General features: G+C 43.7%; 4 protein-coding genes across 4 annotated transcripts; 2 read left to right on the forward strand and 2 right to left on the reverse strand.

Moving 5' to 3' along the window:
* Positions 1-6293: 6293 nt before the first annotated feature.
* On the forward strand, positions 6294-8155 carry LOC108087607 (cytochrome P450 9b2-like). Its single transcript, XM_017185046.2, has 4 exons — positions 6294-6502; positions 6560-7067; positions 7127-7763; positions 7832-8155. Exons 1-4 carry the CDS (start codon positions 6297-6299, stop codon positions 7996-7998), a joined length of 1518 nt encoding a protein of 505 aa, XP_017040535.1. The 5' UTR covers positions 6294-6296; the 3' UTR covers positions 7999-8155.
* Positions 8156-11613: 3458 nt separating this feature from the next.
* LOC108087742 (glycerol kinase) lies at positions 11614-13967 on the reverse strand. Its single transcript, XM_017185264.1, has 4 exons — positions 13750-13967; positions 13567-13695; positions 12145-13510; positions 11614-12042 (listed from the first exon to the last, which is right to left on the reverse strand). The coding sequence occupies exons 1-4, from the start codon at positions 13825-13827 to the stop codon at positions 11825-11827; spliced, it is 1791 nt and encodes a 596-aa protein (XP_017040753.1). The 5' UTR covers positions 13828-13967; the 3' UTR covers positions 11614-11824.
* Positions 13968-14155: 188 nt separating this feature from the next.
* LOC108087724 (presenilins-associated rhomboid-like protein, mitochondrial) lies at positions 14156-15937 on the forward strand. Its single transcript, XM_017185245.2, has 6 exons — positions 14156-14352; positions 14416-14608; positions 14670-14964; positions 15162-15382; positions 15436-15635; positions 15691-15937. The coding sequence occupies exons 1-6, from the start codon at positions 14306-14308 to the stop codon at positions 15779-15781; spliced, it is 1047 nt and encodes a 348-aa protein (XP_017040734.1). The 5' UTR covers positions 14156-14305; the 3' UTR covers positions 15782-15937.
* On the reverse strand, positions 15931-16870 carry LOC108087725 (RNA-binding protein 48). Its single transcript, XM_017185246.2, has 3 exons — positions 16458-16870; positions 16252-16396; positions 15931-16191 (listed from the first exon to the last, which is right to left on the reverse strand). Exons 1-3 carry the CDS (start codon positions 16548-16550, stop codon positions 15938-15940), a joined length of 492 nt encoding a protein of 163 aa, XP_017040735.1. The 5' UTR covers positions 16551-16870; the 3' UTR covers positions 15931-15937.
* Positions 16871-17193: the final 323 nt, after the last annotated feature.

Below are 17193 nucleotides of genomic sequence, written 5' to 3' on the forward strand. Positions count from 1 at the left end.
CGCCTTTGATATCTGATAAAAGCATTAGCGTGGCAAATAAAAGCCACATCTCTCCACTTTGCCAGCATAACTCAAAGGCTCAACTGCATTTGCAGTTGGCAAATATAAATCTGCCTAAAATAAAATATTCGGATTGCCGCACATGGCGTATGCGCAATATTTGCAATGTTTGTAATGGAACGACAGCTGTGCAACAAAAGCCTAAGCTCGAACAGAGAACAGAAACATAAAAATGCCATTTCACATGGCTTTCAATTTATTAATATTTTATACGGGCCACTGGCAGAAAGGGAATAAATAGAGAAGACCAAAATGGTGGGCGGACGAAAAGGGGAGGGGAGGGAAAATAGCTTTGGCAATTCAGGCGTAAAATGTGCATTACTCATACGCCGCATGGGCCAATGGTGGAATGACCTACGCCACTTTGTTCTGCCTTTTACCTGGGCGCGCGCATAAATTGCACATTACATTACGCATACGCACCGATGGCCAGGCCTGACACACAAATAAATTACGCATTACGCAGTTTCGGCTACTGTTTTCATTCCCGACGGCAAAAGCCATCAAGTGACTCGAAAGCCAGCAGATTGATGGTGCAACTCGCTGCCGAGTTGCCTCATTATGGAGTCCCCGAAAACATATTTTCGCATTCATCACAAGGCAAAAGTTTTCGCAGCCGCGAAAGTAAAAAAAAGGGGAACTTCCTGGCTTCCCGGCACTTTGGCATCCTGGCTTCCTGGCTTCCTGGCATCGTGGCACATAATTGAGGCACATCGCAGACTCGTTTATAACGCAGTCATCTCCATAGCAATCGTAGGGCTGCGTGTGTTGCAGAATTTTATGGATTCTCCCGCCTGTTTATGGCATTTCCATTTGTGAAATTTCTGCACAATTAGTGAGAGGGAAACTTTGAATTGTGTTTTTGGGGCATGCTGAATGTGAATGTGAGACAACTCAAAGGGAAGCCACCAATTACACGGGCAAGCCCACTTACTTGATTACTTCCAGCAGTAACTTTAATGCGTCTTAATTTGGAGAGTATGTAGATGCATGGAGAGATCTCTTCCTTTTGTACTCGAACTCCTTTTAGCAAGAGAATTATGCAGTAGCTATACCGCAAACCACCTTCTTCCTGGCAGCCTGAATAAAGTTTTTACAAACTCATAATTTGCCATGCTGAAATACCGAATAGTTGACTTACTTGCAAAGAAAACTTCACCAAAGTTTTAAAATATGGGCAAATTATTTGAGTGACAGAAGATAATTGGGATTATACATGATATTAAAGTGAATCGAAGATTCAAGCTTTATCTTAAAATTATTTAGACTGCAAAAATATAATTAAAACAGGACAGGAAAAAACTAAAATGAAAATGTTTAATACAATTGTATTTCCCCTCTTCTTCTATTTTTATTTTAGAAATTTCCTGAAAAGGTTAATCGGATGTGGCCCAACTAATTAGGGATAAACGAGGGTTAGTCGTCCTGCCACTTCCGGCCAAGAGTGATTTGCTCGTGTCAATCTGTGAGCAGGGAGCCCCCGAAGTCAGACCAACACTCTGCTTTATTTGGACAAACCGTAGCGGAGCAGAGACGACATTGAAACACTAAACACCCACCGCCCACCACCCACCAACACACAACCAACCGCCCACCTGAAGGGGTGTCTAAAAGGGGTGGAACATGCATTAAACAAACAGCTGAGCCTTTTGTGTTGACTCATTAACGCACAAGTCGAGGGAGGGTGAAAGGGGAGGGCATCGGGGATCGGGGAGGAGAAAGTAAGCAGCGACAGCGAAACGACAGAAATGAAACATCAGGCTGAAGTTACCCCCTCTTCAGCTCAGTGTAATAAATACCCCAAAGTCATAAAAAGCAAGCAGCAACAAAAACAATGCAAAATATAGTATAGAGATGTCAGTGAAATTGAATATCCTTGAATATACGTGAAATTGAATGTGCAAATATTTAGTTAAATAAATATTCTTTTTTATTCTTTTTTATTTTGAAAGAATTTTAATATCAAATGGTTTAAGTTTTCAGGATTCCATCAAATAAAACATTTTTAAACGAGTCATGCATGTATGTATTTTATGTATGTATTGGTTTAAATATTTTATTATAATTATTTGCAATGAACAAGCCTTTATTAATCTAAAGCTGAGATTTAAAATATTAATAAAACTATATTAAGTATAAATTCAACTAAAATTATTTAAGATGGTAAGAAATCTGCTAAAATGCTACAATATCTTTCCAGAGATTCAGTGTTTTTTCGATGGACTGTCAACCGTCTGAACTTTCATCTCTAGGCCAAACAAAGTGCCACCCCTTGGCCACGTCTGGCAGGCGACACGACACTCGACTTGGCTTGAATGCCGTGGGACACCGAGGACAGACCCGGAGTCAGAGAGCCGGATCCGTGGACGGGAGGAGCCGGCTTGTTGTGGAGTAACAATTTTCATTTTCAACGCCCAGTGTTGGGCGCAAAAAACGCATAAAATTTTACGAGCGCAGCTAAGCGAGTGGGGAGACTAGGGGAAAATCCGGGAAAACCCAGGGAAAACCAACAGCACCGAGGAAGGGAAAGGAAAGGAAAGGAATGGGACAAGGGCAATAGGAGTTCCGGGTGGGGTTACGACTCCCTCGGCAAAAGTTTAGCTTTCGTGTTGGCCATAAAATGCCTGACAGGGCTTAGGAATGCAGTTGATTTGGAATGGAATGGAATGGAGTTCGTCGAGAGAGAGTCTTACGCCTCAATGGAGTTGGCATCAGGAGTCCATTGGGGGGATTTTGCGGCTGATGCTTCAGTTTCCCAAGCGGTGAAAAGGGTTGGGTTGCCTTGGGTCGGGTTTTCCGGGAGCCTTGTGCTCAGGTGATGTTCAACATCGCTTATTGAGTCGCTTTGCGTTAAGTTTCGAAATCTCCTTTTTATGGCCATAACGGTTAAGCGGCATTAGCTCCAACTTCTCCTGTTTTTGGCCAAAACGAGATTGCAGCATTGTGTGAATTAGCGGTAAATGAGCAAGGTTACTCGGCTGAGACAAGGAAAATGTGGCTGGGGGAGGGGGAGTGGGAGGGGAAAACTCAAGCAAAACTGAAGACAAACTTTTCTTTTCCACGGGGCATTTAAGTTCAATGAGGTGGGCGGGGTATCAACATATAAAACAGGTAATGGGACGTTGGGTAACTGCAAACTGTGAAATGGGAAATCTTCGGGGAGTTGGGATGGGTAGGAAAACTTTGTATAAAAGAAAGATTATCTGCAATGGATACTATTCAAACATAAAGAAATAACAAATCAAGGTCAGTCATCTCGTAAAGAAATATAAGTTGTAGCTTGAATTTAGAAACCTTCCCCAATAAATGTGAAAAGTAATGAAGAATGCTTAAAAGATATTTCATTTATTTAATGCAATATTTCCAATTTGTGTATATGATTTAATCCGGATATACTAATTTCCCTAAGAAATCTCATTTGTACATTAAAGAACACAATTGGAGCAAGTCCTTTCTTTTCTTTCGCTTATTCATATTGTTTGATTAGCCGCAAATCCTTTTTCACAGTCTAACGCTCCTCCATATTTGGCCTCGGCATTAAGCGGGCTTTTGTCCTTTGGCCTTTAGACCCGAGCAAATATGCTGAAGAGAGTGGAGAGTGGAAAACTTTAACTACACACCCACAGACAGACACAGGAAAGTCGGAGAAAGTCTAGCAGAAGGGCAAACAAAAGTAACTGAAAAATTTAGCGCTATGTCAACACATTCCAACAGGCAGAAAGGAAAGTCCTTCTGCCAGGCTGCCTACCCATTTTTCGAGAAACGAGCAGCCATCCCAACAAAAGGACAATGCAACTCAAGTGTTGAACCCGAAAAAAAGCGAAAAAAAAGCGAAAAGGAAGCTCACATGTGCTCAAAGAAATGCCAAGTGCTTGTACTGCTCAATGGGCCAAGGGGAGATTTTAATAAGTAGCCTTAACTTGTAGTCGTAGTACCCCACTTTCCCCCGCTTTCTCCTGCAAAACGAAGGACTTTTGCAAACTATCTCCCCCGCTGCTGGGAAACTTTACATGTACGCTCGCCACCGCATACAAATTATTTTGGCCAAAAGTTCCAGACCGACTGAAAAGTATTTTAAAAACTTTCGCAAGCCCACTCCATTAGGCGGCGATTGTCTTGTGTGAGCTGAGCAAGCTGCTGGCTTTCTCTTTTGATTTCTTTAAATTTAAATATATTTAAATATTAAGACCAACCCAGCAGTCTCCTGATATTTTTCCAGCTTACTTGTCGAGATATGTCGAGACGTTCTCGTGGGCTCGTGGAGCACCAAAGCCACATTGGAGGAGGCGGAAAGAGAAGAGGGATGAGGAGGTGCAACTGGGATCCGGAGCAGCCTTCACTCAGCCAACAAAAACAGAACGGAGCAGCTGAGATGGCAGCCGAGGAGCAGCCAAGGAGCAGGGATTCTGTATGAGTGTGTGTGGTTTTGTGAGAGGAGGGAGTTCCGCGTCTGTCTGTCGCCCATTTTCAAGTTGCATAATTTTGTTTTTCTTTCACAGCGAGCCAGCTCATTTCTCGCGTCCTCCAAGGGGCACAAAACCAGGCAAACTCCATCCCCATGCCACGTTGGGTGTGCACATTCTTGGCTGCATTCATACTTTTTTCACACCCTTTAGGAATATTTCGTGCATGGCATATCCTCGCTGGCAACTCGAGAGGCTGTGTTCTAGGAGGAGAGTCCTAGCCAGGAGCCAGGAGCCAGGAGCAGCTCCTGTTGCCATTTGCCCTGAATGAAACTCGTTTCTGTTCTCATTTTGCCCATTCAGCGTGCTGTGCACCTGCTTTTTTTTAAAGCAATTTAAATTAACAGCAATGACGATGATGACGATGTCGAGGACGACGAGCAGAAAGTCCTGCAGGAGGAACAGGAACAGTGAGTGAATGCGACTCCGCGTGTGTTTGTTTATGCCTCACGGCCTCCAGGAGGTGGGTGTCCTGGGGACATATGTACGAGTGTATGAGTATATGAGTATGTATTTGTGTGCGTCCCCAACATGCAATTGGAATGCAATTTGTTATGGGAAGTTAAGTCTCCACTTGTCAGTTAAGTTTACGCTTGGCTGTTTGCCCGTTGTCGTCGTCCTCGCTTGCCATGCAGTTATGGCCCCGGATCATGGCACTTGGTATCCCGCTCCCACTCCAGCTCCTCCTCCTTCTTCTCCTTATTCTCCTCCTGCTCATTCTACTCCTTTTGCAGCCCTCCCTGTCTGCGCCTGTCCTTGTTGGGCAGTTAAAAAATAATTAAACTCTTTAAATATTTAAATTAATTTGTGCTGTGCCATGCAGTTCTGTACAAGGAAAATAAACCGAAATTCCGCACTTAATTGGCAGGGACAGTGCGACTGCTGCTGACGGGGCGAATGAGTGATATTCGGAATGGGAGTTGGGGTTATTCGAGGATTCCTCTTTAGAAGCTTATCCTTCCTAGTCCCTAGCTTAAAGCCTGCAAGCTAAAATCAAGAAAGGCGCTGGAAATATCTAACTATCAGTTCTGTATTAAATCTCTATCTCTATCTATCTATCTATTTCTATCTCAAAAATAAATATTATTTAGTCCATAAGTCCATAAGTCCATAACTTTTCTAATTTTCATCTGATTTCACAGTGGCATACCTCTAAAATTTTACAAATTTCCAAAAAATGGGTTTGCTGAAAATTTACCAAAATGCACTAATTATAAGCAAATAAATCTCTTAATTTTAAGCAGATTTTGAAGTGGCACACCTCTAAGAGTTGGTTATTTAATTATGTAACAAACTGCATGAATAAAAATTTATTCGGCTTGCTTCTTTTCTTGTTTATATTGATAGAAATACAAACCAATTGATAATTTGATGATACAAAACTGAAAAGTATGTTTACCTGTTTGTTGCTATGGCCAAAATAAGCTTCAAAGCAAGAAGCTTTTGTTTGCTGAGAAAGTTCAGATCTTTTTACCAGAATTATGAAATTCTGTCTTCGGATTCCCCAAAGAGAGGCATAAAAAGCTCCGATCACAAGTTGTGAAACCCCAAAGCACTCGAGAAAAGCTACCTCGATTTACACCAGCACATTAGTTTGTGTTGCACTTGATTGGTGATAACTCCGTCCAAATTTACATTTGATAAGATTTCTAATAGATATTTATATATTATCGATTACGTCGGGTATAAAAAGGCTCGCCGGTCAGCCGTGTAGTTCAGTTCTAATTAGACTATCAGCCAGCAAGTGCTACAACCTACCTCAACTTATTAATCATGGCTTACCTTGAAATATTTCTGGCCATTGTGGGCATCGCTCTGCTCATCTACAAGTGGTCAATCGGAACCTTCAAGACCTTTGAAAAACGCAAACTGCCCTACGAGAAACCCTGCCCATTCTTTGGAAACATGGCACAATCTGGTCTTCAACGCACCTCGATGCACAAGGAGCTCACTGAATTTTACCTGCGAACGCGCCATCAGTAAGTTTATTCTGTTTATAAATCGATTTCAGTAAGCTTTATTGTTTGCAACTCCAGCAAAGTGGTGGGCTTTTACAACCTACGGAAGCCGATGGTTCAGATCAACGACCCCGAGTTGATTAAGAAGATCTGCGTCAAAGACTTCGACTACTTCCCCAATCACCAACTCTTGATCACCACCAATGAACGTCTTTTGAACGATATGGTCAACTCCATGAAGGATCAGCGTTGGAAGCGGATGAGGAATACCTTGACTCCAGTTTTTACAGCTGCTAAAATGCGCAATATGTTCGTTTTGATGAACGACATTTTCGGGGAGTGCATGCAGCACTTGGACAAACTATCCGGAAATCCCTCTGATGGAAAAGCATTCGAAGTGGACATGAAGGTGCTGTTCCACAAGCTAACCAGCGATGTGATCGCCACCACTGCTTTTGGCCTCAAAGTGAACTCCTTCGAGAACCCAAAGAACGAGTTCTATTCGGTGGGTTCGACCCTTATCTTCTCCACAGCCCTTCAGTTCTTCAAGTTCACGCTGTCTGCTATGATGCCAAAGGTTTTTACTGTAAGTATTACCTTTATCAAACCCCTTATCAGACCCACTTAACAATGTAATTTCCCTAGATGCTGGATATGAAAATCTTTGATGGCAAGAAAGTTGATTACTTTGTGAGTCTGGTGGTGGATGCCATGAAGTTGCGGGAAGAGCAGGGAATCACTAGACCCGACATGATCCAACTGATGATGGAGGCTAAGAAAGAATCTCAAAATAACTGGACGGACGACGAGATTGTGGCCCAGTGCTTCATCTTCTTCTTCGCAGCCTTGGACAACAATACGAACCTTATCAGCATTACAGCTTATGAACTTCTAAACAATCCAGAAATTCAGGAGCGGTTGTACCAGGAGATCCTGCAAACCAAAGAGGCTTTGAACGGTGGTTCCTTGACTTACGATGCAGTGCAGGGGATGACCTACATGAATATGGTGATCTCGGAAACCCTCAGAAAGTGGACCTTATCCCCCTCCATTGATCGAGTTTGCTCCAAGGCCTACACCCTCACCGATGAGGATGGAACCAAGCTGTTCGACTTTAAGCCAGGTGATCTGGTCACCATTCCCATAGCTGGTCTCCATAGGGATGATAGGTACTTCCCCGAACCCAGGAAATTCGATCCCGAACGTTTCAGCGAGGAACGATTGAGTGAAATTGTGCCATTTACTTATATGCCATTTGGAGCTGGACCCCGAAGTTGTATTGGTGAGGAGATCTACTGAATTTAGTTGTTGAACCTATAAATAATATAATACAATGATTATCCTCTACAGCCAATAGATTTGCCCAGATGCAGGCGAAGGGATTGTTGTTCCACCTTCTTCTGAACTACAAAGTCGAAGCTTCTCCTCGGACCATGAAGGATATGTGGCAGGAGGCAAGGAGCTTCAGCCTGACACCAAAGACAGGATTCTACATGCAATTGGTGCCACGCCAATGAATTTGTAACCGAAAAGACTGAATTTGTGATAAACCACAAAATATGGAACGTTTAAAAAGCTGCGCGAATATGACAAAACGAATATGAGTATTAATTTGATTGCCTCTGTGTTATAAATAATCTAAGGAAATAACTTAAGAATATATATGACATAGAAAAAAGTGCTTACAAGTGATATTGTGGAAAGGGCTGGGGTAATTTAAGGATTTGTTTTTATAAACGTATCCTAGCTTATCAGTCTTTTGAGTTGAAACACATTCTATTTTAACTGAGTTAACTAAAACATAAAAGGGATTTTTCGATCTTTTGGTAAAGTTTTAGCAAGATAGCTTTAAAACTGAGAGACTAGTTTTCATAGACTAGTTTACACAGACAGAGGTATTTCAATGCAGATCGTGATGCTGATAAGAATACATATATATACTTTATGGGGTCTGAAGTGGCTCCTTCACTGTATATTATAATGTATAGCACCCTCTCCCAAGGATATGTTTGAGCAGTCAACGAACTACAGCTTAACAACCGAACATGGATTTTTCATTCGATTGGTGTCACGCCAATAGATGATTTTTAAACGAAAAGACTGAATATGTGATGGACCCCACCAAATGGAAGGAATTGAAAAAGGAGTTGCGAATGTGACAAACAAATGTCAGTATTAATTTGTTATACTTGTATGTGATATCTTACCTGAGATAATTGCTTAAGAATAAATATGAACAAGAGGATAACCAAGTTTATAAGAAAGAGTTACTGACCAATATTTGGGATTTTTTCTGCTGTGCAGCAAGTACTAAAAACAAGGACCGGCTAACAAACTGCTGGTAAGTAAACACCACCAAAACAATGCCCAGAATCATCCGAACGCAGAGCACGCAACTTTTGACTACTGGCGCCAGTTTGGTAGCCCCACCCACCGCCTGTAGTTGCCGGCTTTATAGCCGTTTACTTTGACATATCGCAGCCGACTTAACCAAGCAGCCCGGCCAGCAGGCCAACTAATGGAGCTGAAGGCTTACCAACGCCCGGAGTTCTGGTATTCTGGTACTGAACGTACTGAAATTGTAGCTTTTCCGCGTTGTGTGGGAGGAGCGCCTGGAATTATGCTACACATAAGCGGGGTCGAAATGGACTCGGGGAAAATCAGACGATTTACATGCAGGCAAAATGTTGATTAGAAAATTAATTAAGGTTTTTACGATGGCACCGAGAACAACCGGGCGCTTCTGAGCCCGGTTCTCCGCTGGAAAACTTTCGCTTCGCCGAATTTACGACATTTTTATGACGGCCTGCCATGCGAGGGGGTTTCTCGGCTGGCTGGGTGGTTGGATCGTAAAAAAAGTGCGTAAAAACTTTCTGTCAGCGGCAGGAGCTCCGCTTCCAGCTCCGGCTGATAAAGCAGCCTGCTGTCAGGACATTCAATGCTCCGCCAGCTCCTTGCTCCTTCCTGGGCGCTTATGCAGATGGGCTCCAGCCGTAAAGTTACTCGCCAATTTCTTTGTCCAATAAATAAATTGTGCGCCCAATGTGTGAAGCCTTTCGGTTCGCTTTCAGCTCCTTCGGGGGGCGTCAACAGGCCCACAACTTATTTTTGAGGTTTGGGAGGTGAACGAACCCAGGCAGGCAAACAAATTCAACCGCATATTATTAGTCATCAGCTTGGGATTCGAGAAAAAGTAGTTTTATTAAAAGAAAAGGTTCCATTTTTATTTTTAAATTTTATTTTATTATTTTACAACCTTTACTTATTGTTCTTAAACCAAATTATGGATTCTAATAGTAACGACTACTATTTAGTTAAATTTTATTTAAAAGCTTTTCTGTTCCCACTTTTATATCGCAGTGTGGAGCTCGTTTAAGCTTCGAAGCTTGATTGGTGCCACCAAGGATCTACCCAGTTATATAGATCCCAGTCGCCCGCCTCCTTGGAAATCCTTGAGCAACCCCCGTTGAATGCAACAAACGACGAGGGGAGGATTTGCCTGCTTGGGCCACTGCCACTGCACAATGGCAAGAGGACTTGACGAAATCATTACTTCGCCCCGACATTTATTGATGCCATAAAGTTGAAGATTTATGCGTTGTGGCAGTCGCACAAAGCAGCCAAAAAGCACCCACCCAGGAGCATTGCACCCGAAACGGGGGAAAACGGGGGAAAACCACCCGGGAAGGACAAGGACATTGATACCGAGGACTCCCCCTTCTGACCAGGAACATCGTACTGGCTACGTGGGCACGTCAAATGCTTCGTATTTTGGCATATTGCAGCACAGTGGGACGCGGAGGAACAAACCATTTGCCATGGGAATCGGAGGGGGTGTGCTCTCCTTATCTAACCCACACACACACACAACAGCGTGTTAATTTATTTAAATTGACTACGTGCAGAGTTTACTCGTGTCTTGGGGTCCTGCCACGCCCCCTCGCCCTCATGCCTTCCGTCTTCTTCGGGAATCGTGGGGGAAACTGTCTCACTGTTTGCACAAATTTCACATTTTACTGCGCTTCGTGAACGTTTTTGTCTTCAAATGCAAACCAATTCTGCAGACTGCGAACAGGAATATACGACTGAGATTCATGGCATGGCCATAACCGACAAATCGAATGAGCTATAGCGGTTAGGAAGGATTAGTATTAGTTTCATTTATTTTAACTTTCAACTCAAAAGTGATACATTGAAATTAATACTACTTGCCTAACGGCGGCAGTTGTTAAGTTTTCATACTGCTACAAATTCTATTGATTTATAGTATAACATTCAGGTATTTAATAAAAGTATAGTATAATATTTTCAAAACAAATTCGTTGCTATAATTCATTTCTTAACTTAGTAGTGCTTCATAAAATAGAGATTTCAAGAACAACATAATATTTAAATGAAAGTGAAATGGAGCTTTAATCCCTGCTTTAGTATCATAATTGGTATAGATTAAATTCAATTATTATTTTAATAGTATACTTGACATTCCTTATCAAATTAATAAGTTATAACCATTTTTCAACAGCGCACAATGGCAAATCATTAGCCTTTCTCATTGCTCCGTAGGGCATTTGGCAAACGCTCGCGCATAAAAACTCATTTGAAAGAGTGCCTTGCCAGCGCGACTCCCTTCGCCGGACGAGAACGCAGCGCTGCGGAGACAACAGCCGAGGGTGCTCCTCCAGCGTTGCCATCGCGCTCCTTCTCCAGTTTCAGTTCCGGACGAGGCGCGTTCAAGTGCACATTGGCTGCAGGCTGGAATGCACGGGCACAGCTGCTCCTTCAACAATTCGCGTGTCAACAATAAGCGCAATAACTTAAGCTGCATTCAATGGGGCGAGCTGCAGCCGGGGGCAGGTGATGAATGCTCCTCTTCGTGGAGGCGACCAGCCAGCTAATTAACTGGCAAATGGATTTCAGCCGGCGAACACTGGCCACTTGTCCTCCGCTTTCTCCACTTGTAAAACACAGTCTCAACAGTTTGCTTTCGCATTCTCCTGGTTTACTGCGATCAACTTTCTATGGCGCATGCAGGATGTGGACTTTTTGTGCTCATCCCTCCAACATCTTTAACAATGGTCTTTGGGTTACGAAAGAATAACGCACCGCTTAAACTAAAAGTTCAACAAACAGAATAAGCTTAAACATGTATATGTAGAGTGGAGTATACAAGTGAATCACAATTTTTTTTATCTACAACTCAGGAAAAAACTATAAGGATTGTATATACATATCAAAGCAACTATAAAAGATTACATGCTAAACTAAACAATAAATTTTAATGCACACTGATAAAGGTGTTCAGTTGACTAGATAGAACCCTGCTGCTTTCGAACTCGACTGCTACTATATTAGAGGATTGTTCTTTAAATAGTTGGCCAGCAGAAGCAGGGCAAACGACGAGGTCAGGAAGACACTCCCGGGTATAGAACGGCGAACTGGCAAATTGGGATCAAGTTCTCTTTGGGCAAACAGCTCGACATCGGCCTCGTAGGTTTCGTAGTTGTTCCAGTGCAGGCATCTCTTAACCGCATAATCCCACCGCTTGTAAAGCAGTTCTCGACCTAAAAAGGAATAGGATTTGTATTAAAATAGAAAGTATTTTTTAAGGAAAGATTAGCTAAGATTTAAGGCACACATTTTACAGCTTCTCCTTAATTACTTACGATTCTTTGTGGTTGTCGGCGAAAAAACATCCGTGGGAGGGGAGTACATTTTCATGGCGTATTGCAGGGACACCACTTTCATGGTCACGCCTGCGGCTATCATTACGCCCAAACCTGCTGGTGAGGTAGTCTGGGGCCGCTCCAGCATGTAGCCAATTATGTCCGCGATGAACTGCACCAGATGCGAGTTCTCGGCGAAGTCGCCGCCAAACGTGAGCACAGGCTGCATGCAGGAGCGGTCCCAGTTGGGCGTGTCCCTCTTGAAGGCCTCCAGGATCTCGAAGATTTGAAATCCGGTGGCCTCGTAAGCCGCTTGCGTGATGTTCTCCGCCGTGGTTTGGCTGGTCAGTCCCAGGATAATGCCCCTGGCATCGTGTCGCCAGTAGGGTGCATACATGCCATGAAAGGCTGGCACGAACGTGATCTCCGACCGCTTGGCCGCCAGTCCACACTCGGCATTCAGCATGGACGACGAACAGGAGGAGGAGATCATTGAGTTCTCGCCGATAAACGTGTTCAGCGACTCCACCACATTGTCGTTGGAATTTATCTCAGTATTGATCTGCAGTTTCTCACGCAGCCAGGTAACCGTGGATCCTGCATTGGAGATGGCTCCCTCCAGCGTGTAATTGGTAGCCGCGCTTGCGCCCAGCTTGTGCGCTATGCCCGTTATCAGTCCGTTGGTCGAGTCCAGTTTCTCTTTGGCCGTGTTGAGCAGCACGAAGCAGCTGTCGTCCAGGGTGCACACGTTCTGACCAGCCTTCACGCAGAGCTGGCCCAGCAAACTGGCCGGCTGCTCCCCCATCATGCCCGCTATGGGAATGCCCAGCAGCGGACCCTCCAGCACGTAGCCGAATATCTCGGAATTGGAACGTATGCGAGGCAGTATGTTTATAGGCAGTTTGAAGAACTGGCAGAGCTTGGGATCCCACTGCTGAGTGGATAGGTTCATGAGCGAGGTGTAGTGCGCGTTGGTGATGTCCGTGGAGTGAACGCCCGTCTCCACGCCGCCGGTGAGGTTCCACAGCAGCCAAGAGTCCAGGGTTCCAAAGAGGACCTTATTCTCCTCGAGGGCAGTGGCCACGGAAGGAACGTGATCCTTCAGCCAACGGATCTTCAGAGCACTGAAGCAGCTGCTCAGGGGCAAGCCGCTGCGGTACCGCACGTAGTCCACATTGTGCCGGACATTGTGGAGTAGGCTTTTGAGGATCGAAGTGCTTCTGCAATCGGACCAGCCGATGGCATTGTAAAGCGGCTGGCCCGTCTGCTTGTTCCACAACACGGAAGTGCCCCTCTGATTTACGATGCCCATGGCGATGATGTCATGCGGATTGATTTCCAGTATCACTAGATTCTTGTAGGCAGTCTGTAAAATTGACTTGATTAGTGGCCGGGTGATGATATAACCCCTCAAACAGGCACCTCAATACACTCCTGCGTATTTCTCCATATTTCGACCGGGTCGTACTCCATCCAGCCCGCCTGGTGGACAATCTGGCGCAGCTTAAGCTCATGATAGGCCAGTACCTCCGCGTTTTTAGTTGAGTAAATCTATCAAAATAGAATCTGAGTCAGCGAGCGTTTTCGGCATTTTGACCTTCTCACCAGAAAGCGGCAATGCGTGCTGCTCACACAGGCGACGCCGATCAGTGCTCCGAATCTTCCGTACCGCCCGTTGGACATCTTGGGCCCGGCCAGTGGCCTCGCACACGTGCTACTTGGTGTTTAAGCGCGTTGGTCGAGGAAAATGACCAAAGCCGTGTTTTGTTGTTGTCGCCGTTTTGGAACGCCAATATTGTCAGTGGAGAGTGTGACCGTGGGTGGGTGGGAGTGAAATACCAGCTGATAAGCGTTCAATGGGGCGGGTCAAGATAGCGTCGATGAGCTTGTTTTGAAATGCTGGAGTGGTATACAACATATTCATTTATTTTTAAACTTTCTGGCTGAAATGTAAACGATTTAAATAAAATGGTGATGTTAAACAAAAACATTACAAGTTGTAGGACAAAATTATCCCTATTTTATTGTTTCCCTTGCATAAGCCATTTTTGGCTTTCCAACTCTGGTCACATGTTAAATTTTCCGGGCCCTTCTCTCCACGAAGCAAAATAGAAACAAATTTCGTATTTTTCATGCTAAATTGGCCCAGACCCGTACTACGATGCTCATGAGTAGGGCGCTTTGCCGGAGTTGGTTGCCCCAGGTGGCGTAAGTAAGCGTATGGCCTTCAAGTTCCGAATTAGAAATAAAGCCAACACTATAAACTTGCAGCCACAGATGTCATGCCAATGTGTCAATCCTGCGAATTAATCCTGGTCATCCGGCGGCCAGGTCATGGCGGCAATTCCACAGTAACCGGAAGCAGAGCAGCAACCTGAAACCGACCACCGGAGAGCCCCTCGCTGCGGAGCAAAACACGGTGCCGATAAACAATGTGATCAAGGCGGTAGCCTTTACGGGAGCAGTAAGATTTGGATCTGATCGGCACTTCAAAAGAGTCTATATATTTTTGTGCTCACTCCTAGTTTACGGTGGGCTGCTTTGCGGGCGCCACAATCCTGGAGTACGAAAACACACGCAGCCTCATCCTGGAAAAGGCGCGGCAGGCGAGATTTGGCTGGTGGCAAAGTCGTTCCCTAGCGGATCGGGATTACTGGACACAACTGAAGCAGGACATCCGACGGCACTGGGACGCGCTGACGCCCGGCGACAAGATGTTTGCCCCCATCTTCCTCTGCAATATCCTGGCATTCGCCATGTGGCGAGTGCCCGCCCTGAGATCCACCATGATGACTTACTTCACCTCCAATCCAGCGGCGAGTAAGTGCAGAAATAGTATAGCAATATAATATAATACAAACATATATAGACATATAATTATATATAACATAGTATTCAGCCAAAAAAAAAACATAAAAAATTATTGCGATCTTAAAAAACAATAACAATAGTTAGTAACGAATAACATCTGCATTTCCATAAATCTTTCCTTGCCTATTTTGATTCTCTTTCCGCAGGAGTCGTTTGCTGGCCCATGTTCCTCTCCACCTTCAGCCACTACTCCGCCATGCACATATTCGCCAATATGTATGTGATGCACAGTTTTGCCAACGCGGCGGTGCTCTCGCTGGGCAAAGAACAGTTCCTGGCCGTCTACCTCAGTGCCGGCGTCTTCTCCAGCTTAATGAGTGTGCTATACAAAGCGGGGACGAGTCAGGCGGGGATGTCTTTGGGTGCGGTAAGGAAACGCCATCTCGTGAAGTAAACATAAATTAAAAGCTCTGTATTTAGTCTGGAGCCATTATGACACTGCTGGCCTACGTGTGCACCCAGTACCCGGATACTCAGCTTAGTATTCTGTTCCTGCCCGCGTTGACATTCTCCGCCGGAGCCGGCATCAAAGTGCTGATGGGCATCGACTTTGCCGGCGTTGTTCTGGGCTGGAAGTTCTTCGATCATGCGGCGCATTTGGGAGGCGCCATGTTTGGCATGTAAGGTGGCTTGTCCTCTCTTATTTTCTCCTTTTAATTCATCTGTAATCTGTAGATTTTGGGCCACTTATGGAGCACAAATATGGGCGAAGCGCATTGGCTTGTTGAATTACTACCATGACCTGCGCCGAACGAAGCAGAAATAGTACTGGAGGTTGGTCTGTGGCCAAGTGAACCCACGGGGAGTTGAGCTTTCGAAGTGGTAGCAACTAACACTCTGATGTAACGATAATAATGACATCGTTCTGCCTTATGACTTCGTTGCCATGAATTAAGTTGAATAAAGCGTTAACATCCTGTAATCATCTTGCTTCACGGTTTCTTTTTTGCACTTGAGGTTCGTCCTTTTGGTTCCGCTGGATGCGAAGGATTACTTCTTGTTTGCGTTGCAGGAGTTTCTCCCGTAGTTCATCGAGCGATTCCCTCTCCGGAGCATAGGAGATATGTAGTATACCGCCGTAGAATTGGCGGGCATCAAGCATCTTTTTGGCTCTTCTAGCCACTTCTAAACGTTCAAATTTTACGGCAAATACATCCGTAAAGGCCTCTAGCTCCACTGTAGCAAATTGAAATTGTAAACAGGATATATTGGATTTTTTTTTTTAATTTTACCCACTTTTTGTGGCCATCTCTGAAGTTATACAAATGCAGGATAGCAGCTTGCCAAACCCTTGTAGTTTAGTTTTAAGATTGGTTTGGAGATTTATTTTGGGAACACCAAAGATCAGTAAATGCCGGGATTCACTGGCAACTGTGTAAACCTTTAAAAAATATACATTTTATTAAATAAGCAACTAATTCTCAACTAAGTCACTTTCCCACCTTTACGGCTTTTAATTCCCTACCCTGACGGTACGGTAATCTTGTTGTGCAATATTCCAGACGTTTGTGGTGTTCTGAAGACGAGGCTTCCATAGCTTAGCTTAATAAAAACTCTTTCTTCCTTTACGAAAATTTATTTACAATTTTCTTTTGCCGGTTATTTATTACATTTGCCTATCGATAACAGTTGCAAAAGCAACAGTCAGCTGATCTGTTATTACTCTGTTAATAACACGAAGGGCCGCACCTGTTGCATTAAGGTATTTCACGATAGTTACATATATAGTGACTGAATTCAAAGCGATTTAACAATAATAAAAATGATCTTTCTGATACATATATAGTACACATAGATTTACTTTTTCGATACAAACAAAAGGGCTTTATTGTTTTAACTCAAAACTTTTGAGTGACTTTTTATCAGCTGTTGAATTTCTAAAACAGCTAAGGGTTGTCGGATGACTAAAAGTTATGTCAAATGAAAATATCGTATACCGAATATTTTTTTTTAATTTATTAACATTATTAAAAATAAATATGTTAATATCTGAGATAAGAACTAAAATCTTTGATCGACAAAATAAATGTAACAGTTAATTTAAAGTTGAAAAGAACTTCACTTGTGGTGCAATGATTTTCTATTCCATTTTTGTATTTAGCAGCAACTCCAGAAATGGAATTAAATCTACAAGATTCTAACTACATTTAAGTAAACAAGGTTTTATAATGTGTTCTT

This window comes from Drosophila ficusphila, unplaced genomic scaffold, assembly GCF_018152265.1.
Source record: "Drosophila ficusphila isolate 14025-0441.05 unplaced genomic scaffold, ASM1815226v1 contig_414, whole genome shotgun sequence".
In the NCBI taxonomy this organism is placed as follows: domain Eukaryota; kingdom Metazoa; phylum Arthropoda; class Insecta; order Diptera; family Drosophilidae; genus Drosophila; species Drosophila ficusphila.

Bases quoted from the DNA above. Each gene is read 5' to 3' on its own strand.
- LOC108087607 (XM_017185046.2), top strand. From the start codon at position 6,297: ATGGCTTACCTTGAAATATTTCTGGCCATTGTGGGCATCGCTCTGCTC. The intron at 6,503-6,559 runs GTAAGTTTATTC...TTGCAACTCCAG, and splicing joins TACCTGCGAACGCGCCATCA to CAAAGTGGTGGGCTTTTACA. The intron at 7,068-7,126 runs GTAAGTATTACC...TAATTTCCCTAG, and splicing joins TGATGCCAAAGGTTTTTACT to ATGCTGGATATGAAAATCTT.
- LOC108087724 (XM_017185245.2), top strand. From the start codon at position 14,306: ATGCTCATGAGTAGGGCGCTTTGCCGGAGTTGGTTGCCCCAGGTGGC. The intron at 14,353-14,415 runs GTAAGTAAGCGT...ATAAACTTGCAG, and splicing joins AGTTGGTTGCCCCAGGTGGC to CCACAGATGTCATGCCAATG. The intron at 14,965-15,161 runs GTAAGTGCAGAA...CTCTTTCCGCAG, and splicing joins CACCTCCAATCCAGCGGCGA to GAGTCGTTTGCTGGCCCATG.
- LOC108087725 (XM_017185246.2), bottom strand. From the start codon at position 16,550: ATGGAAGCCTCGTCTTCAGAACACCACAAACGTCTGGAATATTGCACA. The intron at 16,397-16,457 runs GTGGGAAAGTGA...TATTTTTTAAAG, and splicing joins GGGAATTAAAAGCCGTAAAG to GTTTACACAGTTGCCAGTGA. The intron at 16,192-16,251 runs GTGGGTAAAATT...AATTTGCTACAG, and splicing joins TTCAGAGATGGCCACAAAAA to TGGAGCTAGAGGCCTTTACG.
- LOC108087742 (XM_017185264.1), bottom strand. From the start codon at position 13,827: ATGTCCAACGGGCGGTACGGAAGATTCGGAGCACTGATCGGCGTCGCC. The intron at 13,696-13,749 runs GTGAGAAGGTCA...CTATTTTGATAG, and splicing joins GCACGCATTGCCGCTTTCTG to ATTTACTCAACTAAAAACGC. The intron at 13,511-13,566 runs GTGCCTGTTTGA...TCAATTTTACAG, and splicing joins ATACGCAGGAGTGTATTGAG to ACTGCCTACAAGAATCTAGT.